The sequence below is a fragment of the Schistocerca serialis genome, chromosome 12, assembly GCF_023864345.2.
Source record: "Schistocerca serialis cubense isolate TAMUIC-IGC-003099 chromosome 12, iqSchSeri2.2, whole genome shotgun sequence".
Lineage (NCBI taxonomy): Eukaryota > Metazoa > Arthropoda > Insecta > Orthoptera > Acrididae > Schistocerca > Schistocerca serialis.
In genome coordinates, this window is record NC_064649.1 from 144724420 (window position 1) to 144744573 (window position 20154).

At 39.8% G+C, this 20154-nt stretch overlaps 1 protein-coding gene across 12 annotated transcripts in view; it reads right to left on the minus strand.

The window, feature by feature from the left end:
* LOC126428097 (poly(rC)-binding protein 3) overlaps window positions 1-20154 on the minus strand; it is a 503159-nt gene that overhangs the window by 83468 nt on the left and 399537 nt on the right. For 10 of the 12 annotated variants that reach the window (XM_050090000.1, XM_050089999.1, XM_050089996.1 and 7 more), the window contains one exon: window positions 3461-3653. In XM_050090000.1, the coding sequence (XP_049945957.1) occupies window positions 3461-3538 (78 nt within the window). In that variant the 5' untranslated portion in view covers window positions 3539-3653. Of the gene's footprint in view, window positions 1-3460; window positions 3654-5092; window positions 5281-20154 lie in introns of those variants that run through there. The other 2 variants (XM_050089991.1, XM_050089993.1) reach the window with 2 other exon arrangements.

The window sequence follows — 20154 nt, forward strand, 5'->3', positions numbered from 1 at the left end:
ACTATGGAAGGAAACCAATATCAGGTCCAAGAACAGCAACACTGTCATGAGATGATCACTTCTTTCACCTTCAAGTTCTCTGTAACCATTACAACAATGCCTTTGACACAAAGTCAATTCAGAGTAATCAATGTTACTGAAAGAATCATCCAGTAAACACTGGTTGCAGGCAGTCTTCAACCCATCAAGACCTGCCATGCCCACAACTCACCACATGTAATCACACAGCTCTACTTCGTTCTGAAATAGAATAATACTGATAGAGATAATAACTACGGAATCAAGTATTATTCGCTGACGAGTTGTGATTTGGCCTGCAATCAAATGGCGAGAGGGAGGGCTTTGAGAAGGGTATCCCCTTTATGCATTTTCATCCAGGTCACCTTCACAGGAGGATCTCTTCTTATATGGGTAGGAATCAGTATGATTGTCAAGTTGGGTTTGGTCTTTGCTGAACATGAGGCCTTGCAGCACATTAGTATGTGGAACAAATCCTTTCGGACCATGTTTGCCCTCTGTTCCATTTATTGGTCATAATTTTCCACTAATGCACAACAGTGCACACCCACATCTTGTGAGAATTGCCCAAGAGTTCTTGAACAAATGGAATTTCATGCTATGGCTTGGCCTGCTTGAAGCCCTGATTAGAATTCCACTGAGAATGTACAGGCCCAGCTGCGGAAAAGGGCTCATCAGCAGCATTCTGAGAACCTCCTGAAAGAATGGGAGATGATTCCTCAAGAGAATACTGCCACATTAAACAGGAGCATGTGTAAATGGTAGCATTCTATGATCAGTGCAATAATAGATACATGTTTTCTGAAGATTCGGAATAACGTCTGCAGTGAAGTGTAGAAAACGGAGGTGCATTACCTTCATCAAAACTTGCTTTAAGTGTGAATCCATTTGTGCTACTTCCACTTTCCTGTCTTACTTTGCTTATAAACTTTTTTCATTTTTACGCAGCAAGATCAGACCATACCTCAGTGTTTTATGACAAACAAGCATATTTGTGTTGGAAGAAATCTAAGCACTGAGCTTTCAGATCAGTTAGTGCAGTAAGAAGCACTGGGCATATACTTTTCATTTTCAGAACCCCAGAAGAGAGAGATTCTTATTTTACAATAGACATGTCATTTTGTTATTTTATGAATGTGCCATGGGCAGAATCTGAACATAACTGTACAAAACTTGGGAAAGTGGGTTAAGAGTGCTTATACTGAGCACCACAGCTCCCCTGTTTTGTGGCACTGCTGGCAATTCATTATCTATGCTCATATCCAATCCAGTAATAATATGTGTTAGCCAATGACTATTACTGAATTTAATGACTTTCTTTGGTGGAAAGTATGAATTAGGTACAAGATTGACAATAATATGGCTATTACAGATTATAAATTTGGTTACTGGTTTCTGTATCCATCTCTTGTACATTTCTGAAGATATAACAAGATTCTTGTAATATTGTTTTGGAAGCCAGTGTTACAGTTTGGTTGCAAGTTGACAAAGCCAATGAATACGAATGGAAAAAAAAAACTGACTGTGATGATGGGCCGATTTGTAGCATAGACCAATGATCATTTAAAATATTTGTGAGGCATTTCCTGACTGTCCCGATTTCCAGGGTGCTGTTTATGCAGGAACTTAAGACTACAGTTTAAATTTTAAAGAATATTCTATCTTATACAATACCAAACTGCACAATATAGCCCATTATGCCACTATGTAATTTAATACACTCAAGATCATGACATTTATTGAACATTGTTTTCTCATTGGTTCTGCTACACTGTCTAATCCGAATCTTGATTTAGCAATTGCAGCACAGAACAGAAGACATGTTGTATACCATAAGTGAACCCAAAACTTTTTGTACTACTTAAGTATCTGTGACGTTTTCATTTCTTGTAAATAAATTCTGGTCTTGCTTGTTATATTCAGCAATGTAAGGCTAGGAAAATAAACATTAAGTGAAAAATTGCAGTAAACATGTGATAGAAATTGAGAAAAATGTGTTTCATGTACTGGGCCACACCTAGCACAACTTGCTCCCTGGTTTTAGAGCTGTCTATAGTTATTTATGTATAAACAATATATAGAACTGAAAAATGGTTTCCTTGGCTCTGGTGTTCCTATCCTTTAATAGTTATAACATTACACACAGAGCACAACAGTTTGGCAAAGTTGAGGGAATGAACCAGCTATTATGCGATGTGGAAACTACCTCAAATGATTTAGGAAAGTCCAATAAAACTGTATGTTATAGACAGACTGGACTTTGATAATAAATGCCCTGAACAGATAAGCAATACTTTAAACGTTTACCTACCATTTTCTGCATACTGGAAATGCAAGCACTACCGCGGCTCAATAAGGATGCAATGGTTTATTGACCCTATCGTACTTTTTATCTCTGTGCATGCAATTACCTGGATAATTACAGCTTATACTTTGAATAATACGGCATATGAATTGGAGTATTGTCAGTCATTTTAAGTACAGGGCGGAGATTGATATAAAGTGAAATTTCACAATTGCCAGGAAAAACGGATTAAAATATAAATTGTTACCTAATGAAAACATAAAAAGATGGCACTGCATCATCTCACAAATGCTGAAAATAAAAAGGTCAAAGCCAAATTTGGACTAGTACAATGAGGGCTGCTTGGTTATGGTGTGAAAGTGACATTATAGATTTTCTGATTTTTTGTGCTGCAAAGAAAAAGTTGTAATGAAGACCACAAAAAAACAGTGATCCTGGACTTTTGAAGTTTTCAGTGAGAAGTACAATTAAAAAAATTTAAAAAATGGCAGCACTTTGCGGGTCACTCAGTAGCACTACCACAATGCAAATCCATTTCCTGTGTATGGTGGAGGGTGTTGCCTCAAGGTCTGAAAAACATCCTTTGTGGATATAGCCACAAAAGCCTTCATTATCATCCCTGCAAGAAATTTCCATTAACTCAAAGGATTTAACATAGCCTACAATACATCAAGTCGCTCTATATGAAAACGGTTTAACAGTTTTTGAGGGTCAGTTTTCGTATCTGGTGTCTGATGCCTATGCATACTTATCAAATAGAATATAAATACCTTATTTGAATTTCCAAATAACTAATGCTTAAAACTGAGCATCATCACACAGTATGGTATAATACATCCAAATAACTTGAATAAAATGTTTATTATGCAGTACATTAATAAACCTACAATGAAATATTTTACTTACCAGAACGTACTGTCTGTTAAGTACCCGTTTTCCTATTTCTTTTCTCTTACACAATGAAAATATTTATGTTTCCCTTGTTAAGGTAATGGGTGAAACAAATGTCCCCTGTGTATGGGTATTAGCTGTAATCTAGCAATATTTGCTTCAAACACTCAGTTTATTATTTGGAGTCATGACACCCACTACAACTGAGGTAATATAGTACCAGAGCAAAGAGGGAAGCCAACTTACCTTGCCTTGCATAATAAGTCGAATGGTCAGGGTGACTGAGGGATCATCGTTGGGCAGAGGTTTGTCCATGGAGTCCATGACTGGCACAACAGATGGGCTCTACTTGGCTGGCGGTGGTTGCGGGTTTGTTGGTGAGACGGTTAGAACGGTACAGGGGTGGTTGTGGTGTGGCACGTGGTCAACTCGCCTCACTCTACACAGGTCAATGAGAAAAATAAAATCAACAAATGAACAACACAATGAGACAGAGCAATCTCACAGGTAAATGTAAGGGTTCAATAGGTGAACAGCTTGCTAAATGCATCTTATCAGTGATATGTTGGGGCATGTAATTCATATAATTGGTTTGTGACAAAAAACAGGTTTCCAACATACTGCTATAACAGTTGTCTTAGTTCCCAAATTTTCAGAAGAGTTCCAATGTTCAAAATAGATATGTTTCAAAATTCTATCAGACTGTCAAGATAAATTAGCCTCGGAAGCATGCAGTTAGCAATTCACCTAAAAGTTAGCATACATATTGCAAGGGTAATAACTATATGCCACTAAAGTGGAGTGGGCTTGGATTTACTACCCTGGTGAATCACAAGTTACAAATATGAGGGCTGTTCAGAAAGTTTAACAGAGTCACGTAGATGCAAACCTACCTTCCTCCCTGATGTGCAATATGTGATAATTTTAAAATGTTCTGTAATGCTTTGTCACTGAAAATATAATCACAATACTCTGTACAAAACCATTGGACTGTGAGAATAATTTCTGAACATCCCTTCGACACATATAAACAGCTTAACTACTGAAACTATAAACTTAATACACAATTACGTGGAAGTAAGACAATGCGCGCGCGTACGTATAGGAACAAACATGTACACAACTCCACGATAGTACAAATTATTTACAGCACAGACAAAAGCTCCTCACCTCAGGGCAGCTGAAATGGGTCTGGGGGAGGTTCTAACAAACCGTAACAACTAACAAGATTCCAAACCGCAGTAGTTCCTCGTGTCAGTAAAGCCTTACAGCAACCAAGATGCCTTATAACATCAGCACGCTGCAAGCAGATTAGCCACAGGAATGCGAAACCCCAGAGTGCTAACCCGTCATAACAGGATTGCAGGTCAAAAACGAAAAAGTTCATAAAACAGACTTCTGTAAGGGCTGCAAGCAGCAACTATATAATGTCGATCGTAGCTTTGTCCAAGAAGAACCAGAAACGATGCTTTTCAAAACCTGCAATTCGTGAAACGGTAAATGTTTAAAAAGTAGTCCGATACAATCAAGTATCCTACTACTTCTGCGAAAATCACACTGCCTTTTACCATGAAATACACGTTGACAACTCTACGCACATACAAAGTTTTACACACTTAACTACCGACCCGGCATCCTTTCTAGCAAGGCCTAACTTCTAACCATGATTTCTGTCTGTCTTCCTCCTCCTTTTCCCGCGTCATGCCCGCATTTTACACACAGTTGGGTTATGTTGCTAAACATGCTCGAGACATTCTCTACACAGTGGGCCGTAAATCACAGTTACGGGGCAAAATATTGTCCTGTACATATGTAATTGCACCACGCACGTTACTTAGGTGTATTTAAACGCACTCAAGACAAACGAATAATACCTACCGATACACTTCAAGGCTTTTGCTCAAACAATGTACAAAGTAAAGCGCGAAACTACTATTTGTGTCTTCTTACCTACACTCCGCATATGCCAACTTCCGCAAACAAAATACCCACGATTTTTCGAAAACGCTATGCCGCCCAAGCTTCCGCCGGTACAAAGAACCTCCACCGTGCAGACTGTCTACTCGCCACCGCTGATATTAATACAACACGGTAGCGATCAAAGTCGCAATGTCCCAAAGGAACTTATACCAGTGGTTCCAGATATAGAGGAACGAGGACCACTAGAATCACTATGCCCAAGCTGAAAGAAGGCTCCATTAACAATTAATGTATGCCACTATAGCCAAAAATTGAGCACAAAGCCAACAAGAATTTAAAATATTATTCGTCTTTAAAACTTGCTGGTACGATCCTAATAACGCAGAGAGGCACATCGGTGAATGCAATTACAATAACGCATTTCCATTGTACCTTGAACGTCGATGGACAGTATAGTGTTATGTAAAATTATTCGTCGTCGTCGTCTTATATACAGTGTTTAGGCATATGCTGTTCCATCTTGACAAAGTTTATAACCGTGGTCTCCTCAGTCGACCTATGCCTTAATATTCTATATTTACATCTATACTCCGCAAGCCACCGGACGGTGTGTGGCGGAGGGTACCTTGAGTACCTCTATCGGTTCTCCGTTCTATTCCAGTCTCGTATTGTTCGTGGAAAGAAAGGTTGTCGGCACGCCTCCGTGTGGGCTCTAATCTCTCTGATTTTATCTTCATGGTCTCTTCGCGAGATATACGTAGGAGGGAGCAATATACTGCTTGACTCCTCGGTGAAGGTATGTTCTCGAAACTTCAACAAAAGCCCGTACCGAGCTACTGAGCGTCTCTCTTGCAGAGTCTTCCACTGGAGTTTATCTATCACCTCCGTGACACTTTCGCGATTACTAAATGATCCTGTAACGAAGCGCGCTGCTCTCCGTTGGATCTTCTCTATCTCTTCTATCAAACCTATCTGGTACGGATCCCACACCGGTGAGCAGTATTCAAGCAGTGGGCGAACAAGAGTATTAATTCTTTAATAAGTCTCTTTTAGTGCACGAGAGTATCCTCATGAATCTCATCCATTCTGCTTGTATTTTATCATCTTAGTTTCTATTATGTAACTCTTGCTTCCATACAACAGTAATGGCAAGATTACTTGTTCTAAGTAATGGTACCTTCACGGTTCAGGATTTAATTCTTGTATCGTTTCGAGTTTTGTTATTCAGGGTTTTGTTTCTTGTTCCATATATTGCCTGAAACTTGAGCATAACTGCAAAGCAATTAAATTAGCGTGTTTGCTTAATTTAATCTCTCGATAATGAACTGATTTCTAACTTAGAAGGAAATGTTCCACTTTAACGCTAGGAAGAGTGGATCAAAAGTAACAACCCTGTCTCACTCCTTCACTGATTTCCATTTCTCCTTTCTTTCCTGTATTCTGTACTATACTATTTTTGTTTCACAATATAAGCTTTTGATTGCCCTTATGAGGTACCGGTATGCCAGGTAACCACTCTCATTCATTAATGATCATAATTTATTTCCATCAATTCGATCGAAAACTTTTTTTTTTGAGGCTATATAATTGATACGGGCTTCAAGATTGAATTCTTTGTTTCTCTACTACGAAATCTAGATAAGAGCTCTGGTATTACCGATTGTGCAATCGACTGTATAATTGTGCTTAGCTGACTTGCTCAAATTCAGTGTGCGACGAGATCTCTGATAAGTCTTAGTCATTCATCTACAGTGACTCCAAAAAGTATTCGTCTAGCTGCATATCTTTTAGAAAACAAAGTCTGTGTAACATGAAAAGACATGTATACAAAATCTAAAGAGCCAGTCATGTAAGAAGTGCCTCGGTAAGTCATTTTTGTTGAAAAACAAGGAAAGAAATACGTCCAAATCGACAGCATGGTTAACAAAACAGAAAATGTAATACAAGAGCTCGTTCATGAAGTATTCGTCCACCATCTGAACATGCCTAAATTCTGCGCGCAGTGATTAAACTGTAACGCTGAGGCCGGTATTACACTATCAAATTTCTTTGTCAAAGATTTGATCAAAGATGTGATCCAATATTCCGTCCAATATATTTGACAAAGATCTTTGACGTAGCGCTACAAGGGATATTACACTGTCATCAAATTTTTCGTCAAAGTTCAAGATGGCTGACAACAACTTGTTATTAACCGCAGCAGTTCTACGTACTCCAATTGCATTGTGTGCACATGCGGAAAAGAAGTGGGGGGAGAAAATGGAACCATACATACGAGGTTAACAGTCTTAAAAGTCCTGGGATTACAACTTGATAATAAATTCAGTTGGGATAATAAATTCAGTTGGGAGGAGCACACCACAGAACTGCAGAAACGCCTTAACAAATCTGTATTTGCAATTCGAGTGTTAGCAGACATAGGCAACATAAAAATGAAAAAGCTTGCATACTTTCATTCCATAATGTCATATGGGATAATATTTTGGGGTAAATCTTGAAGTCAAACAAAAGTTTTCAAGGTCCAAAAGCGTGTAATACGTATTATTTGTGGAGTAAATTCACGGACCTCCTGCAGAAACCTCTTCAAAGAACTGGGTACTTCAGATTCTTGCATTGGTACTGGGGGAAAATAAGAAAGAAAATGAAACTTGGCGGGCCAGAAGTACAGTGAGACTGTCGTTTGTGTGGTGTCACCGCCAGACACCACACTTGCTAGGTGGTAGCTTAAATCGGCCGCGGTCCATTTAGTACATGTCGGACCCGCGTGTTGCCACTGTGTAATCGCAGACCTAGCGCCACCACCAAGGCAGGTCTCGTGATACGAGAGAGCACTCGCCCCAGTTGTACGAGAACCTAGCTACCGACCAGATGTACGAAGCCTTTCTCTCTCATTAGCCGAGAGACAGAATAGCCATCAGCTAAGTTAATGGCTACGAACTAGCAAGGCGCCATTAGCCATACAGTGATTGTACTTAAAGTCTCCCGTGTATCGTCAAGATCGATGTACCACCATGATTGAGTAAAGTTAAGTATTAAACCTGCTCCGTACTTTTCTTCCTAACATTAATTACGTATCCTGTTCCAGTACTTCACGCCCGTCTGCGTTAGTCTAGCTTGCCTTTTCAGCCATCTCAACTTCACGGTGTCGGCCCAGATACCGACACAACAGTTTGGACGTACGAGATTTGAAGGTTAGCTTTTTTTGTTTTGTATTTCATGCCTAGATACTTCCGTAGAGATATTGTTGCATGTGGATCATTATATGTAATGATTATTACAATACATGCAACGATATGTTTGTACAGTTATCTAGGAATGAGAAACAAACAAAAAAAACTATAACTCTCGTAGGCCCAAATGACAGTCTCACTATACTTCCGGCTCGCAGGTTAACTACTGCCTCTCAGTATATTTACTTCTTAAGAAAATTTGTCGTAAATAATATATCTCTTTTTCCAACAAACAACTCAGTTCATACATACAATACCAGGAACAAAAATGATCTGCACAAGGACTTAAAAACACTTACTTTAGTTCAAAAAGGGGTCCACTACTCAGGAACACTCATCTTCAATAATTTGCCAGGAAACATAAAAAATTTAGTTAGAAATAAAGATCAGTTTAAAAGGAGCCTGAAAGACTTACTACTGGCCAACTCCTTCTACTCCATTGGCGAAATTTTTAATAGAAACAAATGATGTATTTATTCATACTATTAGTATTTTTATTTCAGCTTAAAAAAAATCGACATGTTCCACATCCACGAGTATCTCCTCAACACGGATCTATGGAACGAAAAACTAATCTAATCTGGGTGAAGCCGTGGGTTTTACGACGACACGATAAAAGCATTCAACAAAACTTGTTACGTGAGCTTACAGTGGAAGACGTCAAGTCGTACATCAATTACTTAAGAATGGATGAGCATACATTTCTGTATGTGCTCAATGAAGTGTATCCTCATATCACAAAGCACAATTTTCACTTAAGAACTGCTACATCTTCAGAAGACAGGCTCACTATAACACTCCCATTCCTTGCTACAGGAGAGGGTTATGTTAGGTTAGGTTAGGTCAGGTTAGGTCTCCAATCTTCTTAATCTATTTTTTATTCAGGGTGCCTCACGTTGTAAAGCGCCTTATAAGCTTCAGACATCTCTATTAATTCTGTAGTTGTCGGCACACACCAATTGTATTTACCGGCAATGGTTATAAAAACACTACAGACGACAGAACGCTGCAGCGATGCTAGCGCTCCGCGTGGTAACATATCGCATTGCAGTGAACAGAAGACAAGCGATTTCTTTGATCAAATATACGTCCTCGGCCTAGATTTGATCAAATATTGGACGACATTTGTCAAAGATCCCTATTACACTATCAAATATCTTTGACAAAGATATTGGACAAAGATATTGGACAAAGGAATTTGATAGTGTAATACCGGCCTGGCCCACGGCGCACCCTGGAGTCAACCGTGCGCGGCCCCACCCTATCGTCTGTTGTGGCTCTGAACGGCGCCCATACAGTGCAATTAGCGCCATGGGCCGTAAGGGTAGTGAGGCGACGCCGATCGAAAGGAAACTTATTCTGCGCTTACATAGTGAGTGCAAATCTTCTTACCAGATTGCCGAAGTAGTCGGTAGATCTAGATCGACGGTCGTCGATTATAGATCGATTTTGCGCAACTAAATCATTAAAAAGCCAACCGCGTACCGGACGTCCTCACACTTCGATTGATGCTGCTGTGAGATTTATCGTGAGGCAAAAGAAGAAGAAACCTAAAATCAGTTGGCTGGGGAGTTAAGAGTCTAGGGGAGAGAAGGTGTGCACCAACACGATCAGAAATACCTTCAAAACGTATGGGTATCACGGCCGTGTAGCGCGCAAGAAATTTTGGGTCAGTTAACAGAATCGAAAGATTCAAGAAGGAACACTTCTGGAATAGAGTAATATTTTATGACGAGAGTAAATATAATGTATTCGGGTCGTATGGCAGGCGAATGGTGTGGCGTTAAGAAGAATGCGGAGATGTCGCCACACAATCTTGTGCCAACGTTTAAACACATTGATTTGCGACTCCATGGAGTGTCCTGTGCACCACGACCATATAATGGGTATACTTGGAAGGAGGGACAGCATTGGTCGTATTTTTTTGTTTTATTAAACGCAAAATCGATTTTCGGTCACTTAGTGACCATCTTCAGTGCTTAATATATAATTTAAATTGGTAGGCACTGGTGTCAACAAGCTTACAGCGATCACATTGGTGGCTCGCCGATGGTGTAGGGCTGGATGAGTGCTGCAGGTGTTGGAAAATTACATTTCATAAAAGGCACAATGGATCACCATATGTATATCAACATCATAAAGGACAATCTGAATCCTAGCGCCGAAAAATTAGGTCTGCAAGGAAATTACATTTTTCAACAAGATAACGACCCAAAGCATACGGCTCTAAATACAAGGCTGTGGCTCCTGTACAACTTAACACTCCTCCTCATAGCCCAGACATTAATCCTGTTGACCACCTTTGGAAAGTACTGGAAGATAGCATCAGGAGAAGACACATTTCTAACAAGATAAACCTTAAAGGAACATTTCAAGACGAATAGTTCAAAATTCCAGCCTCTCTGACGGCAAATTTGGTCAAGTCGATGCCCAGACGACTACAAGCAGTAATAGCTGCATAGGGAAACCCCATTAATATTAATTTTTGTTATTGAAATCATATTTTCAGACTGAAAATTAAAAAAAAAATTATGCGGTGGACGAATACTTTTTGAAGTAGCCCTTGAATAAATTATCCGTTTTGTAAATTTTTTTTATCGCTACGGATGTATTTATTTCCTTGTCCACCAATAAAGATGACTTACTAAGGTTCGTTGCATATGACTGGACAATCACATTTTATGTTCCCTTCCTTTCACGTGACATATACTTAGTTCTTTAAAAAAGTTACAACTAGACGAATACTTTTTGGACCCACTGTATGTAACATGGCGTGTGTTATGCTTCTCTGGCACAATGTTAACGCTGCGTTACACAATGGAAAATGTCTAACCAAAATCCTGAGTGTCTCGTGCTACGTATTAGGCTACGGTTTCGCGGGTCTCTTTTACTGTGGTATATGAGCTGGAAAAAACGTGGCAGGAATATTTCGTGGCGGCCACACAGAGCAGAGAAACTTGCCGTGTAGTGGCACGTACACGCGCCGAAGCAGTAAAGCCCGTCTCACACGGAGCAAGGTTCCCGCAAGTTTGCGAGATGGCGTGCATGCTCGCCGGCTTGCAGGGGAGGGAGCCGGCTATCTTCCATGTCGAAGCTCTCCCACGGTGCAAGATCGGCAGCTAGTTGTGTTGTGATTGGCTGCATGTTGTATCGAACGAAGATGGCTGCTTCAGGTACAGATGTTCAGAGCAAACTGCCATTATTAGCTGTTTTGGTGCTAAACGATGTAGAAATGCATGCTAATGAGAGAAGAAGAAAGAAAGAATTGACGAAAAACTGTATTAAGAGGAGAAACGCTGGAAAAGGTGTGCTCTCCATGCTTCATAAAGAGTTGAGGTTAGTTCGCATAACACCTACTTTTGTTTGAAAAGTATCACCATTTCATTACTGTTTGACTTTATAAATATACCAATAATGACTGTTATATACAACTTTGTTTTATAGGATAGAAGATCGTACATCCTTTGCAAATTTTATACGTATGGATATGGTCGAAGAAGACACGTCACTTGCATGCAGAAGCACTCGGAAGAGTTGCAAGTGTTTATTATAGTAGTTTGCGCTTTTCATGACGTACAGACACTGTTCTTCCCTATAAGTACATATCAATGCTTTAATCGCTTCCTTGGACCACTGCGGTGCCATTATTTAATAATTATACGAACTTCCTACCGCACCTCACAACAGCAGAAAAGCGACTATCAACAAAGGCTTCCCGCCCAAGCTTTCCGCGACTGACGTCACAAACGATACGTCTCATGATTGGCCAACGCAGGTGGCACGCAGGGACCTTACAAGAAAAATAGCACCGGACCTATCCTGGAAATCTTACAAGGTTCCCAGCAAGGTAGCCCGCTAGCAGACGACGGAGCCCGCAAGGTAGCCGTCGCGCGAGCCAGCTCGGAAACTTACAGCGAATCTTGCTCCGTGTGAGACGGGCTTAAGCAGACGCAGCTGAAACACACCTGGAAATGGCGCAGTTTCGTCGACTGCTGCAACTGACTCCTCGCTGCTTCCTGTTGTCCCGCAATCATTTTTTCCATATTGGAATGACCAAAACTAATGGAACATTCAATATGTCCCAATAACTCTCTCTCTTAATCCATACTACTATTACAAATGCAATAGCAACTCCGTCTGTTACACTTTCACGATTAAATCGCTGAACTAATTTTGATAAAATTTGGCATGGAGATAGCCTGGGCGCTGAGGAAGAACATACGCTACTTTAGAAAAGTGTGTAGTACGAAATATTTGTTGATTTGAAGAATGTAACGCGAAATACGAAACAATAATTACTCTTCGAAAAGGCTATTTACTCTATCACTTTTAAATTTTACCATATAGGGTATTTATTACTCTTTCACTTTTAAACTTTATCATATTTGTGATAATGGGTTTGCTGGTTGATATGTTCTACGTAATATGATTCTACGTAATTAACACAACGATTAATCCATACTTCCATACTAACTCCAGTATGATTACATTATTATTTCCGAAGTGACTTACTCCGTTGTGCTTTCATGAGTACACTGCTGAACCAATTTCAATGATATTTTTATGTGGATAGCTTGAACCCTGTGGAAGACCACTGGCTACTTCAGAAAGTTGTATTTTTAAATATGCTATACGTGATTGCCAGCCGACCAGGCTGTCCCGATGGTCGGCGACTCTTAGTGTCTATAGATTACTCCTTGACAGTGCAAATCCATTATCCTTGACACTGTAAATCCAATGTTATTGTCATAGAGTAAATATCTCTGGAGTGAGCACTCACATGCGCAGAACAGATTTTGTGTTGTCAACATACATTGCCGGCCTGGTCACGTGATCTCGGGGCGACGTGTGTTTGTTCTTATAGCGCCCTGTGTATTTAGAATGTCACTACATCCCTAGCACAGATGGATTCTTTTCGTACGTGTCGTGGATTATTTATATATGTTGCGCAGACATTTAAACAGTATCGATTTGATACCGGGAATAAACCAGCTACGTAACTTTTAAGGGCAAGTGATATTACATTCAGCTTCTTTGCGATAGGTGTCATAGTTCTGATGCACTCGATTTTTGGTAGTTTTTGGTATGATACCGCACTTTGTAGTATTACAGAGCCTGAAGTACATTTTTGCAGTGATAGTCCTGCAAAACGACTTGACAGTACGTTAGTACTTTCGCAAGTGTCCGAAAAACACCGAATTTACCACACATTAGCGATTATATCCCTGCTAACTCGTCCTTTTTTCTTGTATTTCTGCGTATTTATTTTCTCGTTTTCGCGACCTAAAGCACAATTTTTCTTACTGGTGGCACTTTGAGGTATTTATTTAACGCATTTTAAGTACTTGCTCCCAGTTCATTAAATAAATAGTAGACGGAGTAATCTATATACATAATTGACAAGTCACTGAAACAACTAACCTTTCCCTTTCCTGTTCCACTAGCAAATTTACGAGAGGAAGAGATTGTTTGTAAGCTTTTGTACGAGCCGTAATATCTATTATAAGTCGTAGAAAAATAGGTCTACAGAATCACGTCGTAATTATAATGCGTCTCGAAATTTTTAAACGTATACAGTGTCTCTTACTAAAATGAAAACTATAATTAGAGCTATATGGAATGTACCCATGAAAAGTTACTATCCCTCCTTTAACATATTTTTCTTTGCATCCGTAGCAACAACGTAATTCACCATCGCTATTACACTATCAACAAACGGTGAAACACAACAAAAACTCAAACGCTGCAGAAAGCACACACGCACAGCGAAGTCCCGAGATCACGTGACAATCCTGGTTTAATGTTGACAACATGCGCAGAACGCAATGCTCACTCCAGAGATATTTACTCTATGGTTATTGTGCGCGTGGCTTATGTAATTGAGTTCCTACGCCACTGTCATGGCTGGAGAATTCGGATGGAGATACAACAATAAAATCGGTCGGTAAGCCCGAGAACCATTTAAAACTATGACTACAAGCCTGCGAACGTTAAACTGATTTAGCGCATAGTTCTAAGAATGTTGCTCGAATTCAACAAAACTCATAGCAATGTCATGTCCGCCGGAACTTGGATGCAGAACATCAGAAGGCCTTAAGAGCTACAGAGACATTAGAATAGTCACAGGCCGTCGCATTTTTAGACGCTGAGCTTTCAAGAGGCTTGAACGACGGCTGTACGACAGAGAGTAGTACATTTACATGAGGAACGCGGGAGGCTTTGGGTGAGGCTGCATTTTGTTATGACCTATTAACTCACTGTGTTAATCATAAATCCGTCATCACAGGAGGACTGGTTAAAAAAGGTATAGGCACCACAACGTATTAAAATGGAAGGGAGAAGCGGTTGGTATGTGTTGCTCTGATGGCAAAATCTCGCATCCAGTACTAGGTGAACCATAGAAACCCCTAAAAACTATATTTCTGCACGAATGTAATGAATCCAAGATTCTTACATATAATTAGAAAATATAGCGCGTGCTCGCAGACTCTACATACACCATGATAACAGAAGTACATTCATTGTGTTCTTATATAACGGCACTGCACGCATTTCTTATACATACGTTTCCACACCACTATATACACACAGATATCTCGTACTTGCTCACCGGCACTCATAACAAAACTACTATTACGCGAGCGAAGCAGGAGGTAACAGATGTCTGAAAATAAAACTAGAGAAAGGTAATTTACTTGCTAAGATAACGCTACTTATTCTTCGCTGCATCTCCACTTCTGCCTTCCTGCAATTTTAAGCTTCTCAAATAGTTATGCTTTTCCAACGTTTCTGTACCTCATCAATTAAAATTTATACACATTATAAAACGTAGATAATTTTCAAATAATTTTGAGGTATCTAGAATCAGGAAACGTTCACTTTACTTCGAGTGCTACTTGTTCATTCATCGGTTGCAGAAATTATTCGTTATGGGAGACGCTTGTAAAAGAGTTGATGAAACAACCAATCACTGAAGACTGGGTAGAAATCAGTACAAATAATGAAATGAAGATCAATTTTCGTCATTGTGTGGCAGCCATTAATGTGAAACACATCATAATTATAAAGTCATGCGAATCGGCAAGTGATTTTTTTTTCCAACTACGAAAAGTTCTTTTCGATTGTCCTAATAGCTGTGGCAGCCAGCAGTTACTATTTCAGATACACTGATGTGGTAGGCTATGTGGATGAAGAAGATTCAAATTTGTTCAAAGCAACTGATCGAGGTAAGAAAGTCTTTGCAAAGACCGTAAATTTGCCACAGCCGGAATTTTTTTCCAAACTGTCCCACCGGTAAACTTCTTCCATTTGTATTTTTGGCTGACGAGGCATTCGCCCTACGCAAAGACCTTATCTAGCAAAACACTTGACGCCTAAAAAAGTGTTTTCAACTAAAGATTGTAAAAAGCCAAGCGTTTTATTAAATGCGCATTTGGCATTTTAGCAAATAATAGCAGGTTTTGCACCAGGCAAAGGATGTGAATATTTTATTTATTGTACTTCATAAATGGGTAGGTATTATTGACTGTTACAACTTTGAGGACAGACTGACGTGTCCATTAGCCGGTCATAGTGGCCGTGCGGTTCTAGGCGCTACAGTCTGGAGCCGAGCGACCACTACGGTCGCAGGTTCGAATCCTGCCTCGGGCAGGTTGTCCTTAGGTTAGTTAGGTTTAAGTAGTTCTAAGTTCTAGGGGACTTATGACCTCAGCAGTTGAGTCCCATAGTGCTCAGAGCCATTTGAACCATTTTTTTGTCGTGTCTATTGACAAGTATGTCTGCATGTCGAACATGGAAACACCAGCGGAAAATTTTTCAGAGACGATTTTGCAGGCTAGTACTGTTACAGTCATCGGTCATTGCCTTGGCAAAACAAGTCTAGGGTTTAAATCTTAAAAGGTTGTTCTAGTTCGAATTTTAAGAGGAACGTGGTTGTAAATGAAATGAAGTAATAAAACTTTTTAGGCAGCTTTCGTACAAACCAACAGCATTTCTTTCTTCCGGTTCCATTTTCTGCACGCCATGGTAACTGCTTGCCACGAGTCCGTCTTCATAAATCTGCTTTGTAGTCTGGGTACCTAATAAGCCGTTGGCGCACGCACTGTGACTAACTGAGCATTGAGCGTGCCGAGTTTTTGAAGCCATAGCATAGAAATATCATTTTCAGGAGTCTTTCCTAACGTGCACAGGAATTTCTAGCATGTCCGATATGGGATATAGGTAGGTCAGAGACAGGTAGGATCAGAAATGAGGAGGGACAAATAGCTCTAAAAATAAATGAAATCCTGGTAACAAACTAATGTTGTATTGCAAACCATTTAAACAAGTATTTTGTCTCTGTTCCTGGTAGCATGGGGTTGTCAGGTTTAGTAAATAATGCAATGGACCATCTAAGACCAGTACACACAAGCAATCTCAGTAAAATGGAATTGACACTTCACCCAAAGGAACAGAATTCATCATAAAGTCCTTGAAATCAAAGCATTGTAGTGGTTATAACAACATATCAACAAAGTTAATAAAAGAGTGTTCATGTGAGCTTAGTTGCGTAATCAATCACCTATCACAGGAACATTCCCGGACTGGCTGTCCGCAGCTTGTGGTCGTGCGGTAGCGTTCTCGCTTCCCACGCCCGGGTTCCCGGGTTCGATTCCCGGCGGGGTCAGGGATTTTCTCTGCCTCGTGATGACTGGGTGTTGTGTGATGTCCTTAGGTTAGTTAGGTTTAAGTAGTTCTAAATTCTAGGGGACTGATGTCCTCAGATGTTAAGTCCCATAGTGGTTAGAGCCATTTGAACCATTTGAGCTACAGTCATTCTGGAAACAGTCCTCCAGGCTTGGGCCAAGCCACGTATCTGCAGTATACTTTTTTTCCCAGGAGAGCTAATCATACAAATTACAAGGAGAACTTCTGTAAAGTGTGGAAGGTAGGAGGTTAGACAATGGCGGAAGCAAAGCTGTGAGGACGGGTCGTGAGTCGTGCTCGGATAGCAAAGTTCGCCAAAGGCAAAGCTCTAGGGTTTGAGTCCTCGGTCAGCATACAGCTCTAGTCTGCCAGGAAGTTTCACCGATATGGGTAAGCTGTATAGGGCACTTCTTAATCCACCACTGTGGAATCAGAACGACCCCTCTAACTTGACGTGAAGTAAAACAACTCTTCTTACAAGAGATAATCCGGTTTTTATATAAAGGTTGTTAACAATTTTGATACTAGACGCTTCAAGCAGCTGGATACTTATATGAAAGTCCCATAGTGCTCAGAGCCATTTTTGAACCGGACTAGCTTAAATATGCTGAAGCTATACCTCTCCACAAGAAAGGGGAAAAGAAATGTCGTCAAATTACCGACCGATCTCACTTTTGCCAGCTTATTCAAAAATCTTTGGAAAGGTTATGTTCAAGCGTCTACTTAAGCACCTTAGTGAAAATAACATACTGTCAAAGTCACAGTTTGGGTTTCTTAAGGGTTCTGATATTGAGAAGGTTATTTACACTTACAGTGAAAATGTCCTTAATTCATTAGACAACAAATTAGAGGCAACTGGCATATTCTGTGACCTGTCAAAGGGATTTGACTGTGTGAATCACAGCATTCTTTTAAGTAAATTAAAATATTATGGCATCACTGGTAGTGCTGCAAAGTGGTTTCAGTCATATCTTACTAATAGAAAACAAAGAGTGTGATTACGTAACACTTCAGCAGCAGGCAATCAGGCATCATCTGATTGGGAAAAAAAAAATTACATTTGGTGTTCCCCAAGATTCCATATTAGGTCCAATACTTTTTCTTATGTACATTAATGACCTGTCATGCCAAGTTTGTCTTATTTGCAGATGATACAAACATTGCAAAAAATAGTGAATTAAATATAAATTTAGAAAGGGCAACTAATCAAATTTTTACTGACAATAAGTGGTTCATAGCCAATACACAGTCATTAAACTTTGAAAAGACTCACTATATGCAGTTCGGAACTTCCAAGAGATTCCTTCTAGTGTGTAAATAAAATATGATGACATGGAAATAGTAGAAGTTGAGAGCGCAAAATTCTTGGGATTACAACCTGATGATAAATTCAGTTGGGAGCGACATACTAAAGAACTGCTAAAGCGCCTAAACAAGTCTGTGTTTGCAATGCGAATGATGTCGTCGGACATAGGAGATATGAATATAAAAAAACTGGCATATTTTGCTCATTTTCACTCCATTATGTCATATGGTATCTGTGGTGTCACCGCCAGACACCACACTTGCTAGGTGGTAGCTTAAATCGGCCGCGGTCCATTTAGTACATGTCGGACCCGCGTGTCGCCACTGTGTAATCGCAGACCTAGCGCCACCACCAAGGCAGGTCTCGTGATACGAGAGAGCACTCGCCCCAGTTGTACGAGGACCTAGCTACCGACCAGATGTACGAAGCCTTTCTCTCTCATTAGCCGAGAGACAGAATAGCCATCAGCTAAGTTAATGGCTACGAACTAGCAAGGCGCCATTTGTATCCGTGCCTATAGCTTACGAGTATTCAAGAGAGATGTATTCCAAGGACTAATTAAAAGATAAGTAATAAGCATCTACATACTTTTCTTCTTATTCATTTATAAGTTCTCATGTTCCAGACTTCACGCCCGTCGGCGTTAGCCTTGCGTGCCCTATCGGCTACAGCGTTAATCTAGCTTGCCTTTTCAGCCATCTCAACTTCACGGTGTCGGCCCAGCTACCGACACAACAGTATCATATTTTGGGATAACTTCACAAACAGAGAAAAATTTTAGTAATACGGAAGTGTATAATACGAGTAATGTGTAGAGTAAATCCAACACTACTGCCGCAGGTTCGAATCCTGTCTCGGGCATGGATGTGTGTGATGTCCTTAGGTTTGTTTGGTTTACGTAGTTCTAAGTTCTAGGGGACTGATGACCTCAGTACTTAAGTCCCATAGTGCTCAGAGCCATTTGAACCATTTTATAAATCCAAGAACATCATGTCGAAACCTATTCAAAGAATTGGGCATACTAACCACAGCTTCTCAGTATAGTTATTCCTTAATGAAGTTTTTTGTAAATAATACATCTCTTTTTCCAACTAACTGCTTAGTACACAGTATCAATACTAAGAATAAGAACAATATACATAAAGATTTAAAATCATTTACTCTTGCCCAGAAATGAGTCCAGTATTCAGCAACGCATATTTTGAATAAGTTACCAGCAACCATTAAGAGTTTAGTTTCAGACAAGGCACAATTTAATCATAATTGAAAAGAATTTTTGAACGCCAACTCCTCCTATTCCATTCATCAATTTCTCAAGTGCATGTAAGTAATGAACATTTTTTATACTTTAATTTTTGACAATACTTGGCTGTGATAGCCAAGTAACTAACTAATGTGTGAATGATGGATTTAATGAAAGCAGATGTAAGTATTAAACCTGTAAATATTATAAGTTTAATTTTTATTCATGTACACAATTTTACTGTTTATTGACTGAGGATCATTAAAATCCTCAAGTTTTTCTAATTACATTTTTGTAATGTGTTTATCTGAGATGTTCCACAACCAGAAGGATCCCCTCTTTTGTGGGTCTATGGAATGAATGAATACTTAATCAAATCTGAGTGATCGTTTGAAACGTCAGATGACGTCATCACTCTTTAGTACAGAGTTGCAAGATGTCATCTTTTGCTTTCAACTGAAGCCTGTATGTGTATATGCCATTTCCAGGCACCAGCAAATTGCAGATCCCTCCAAAACTCGTAATTTATAGTAAGATTTGTTGTAATGAAATGCCG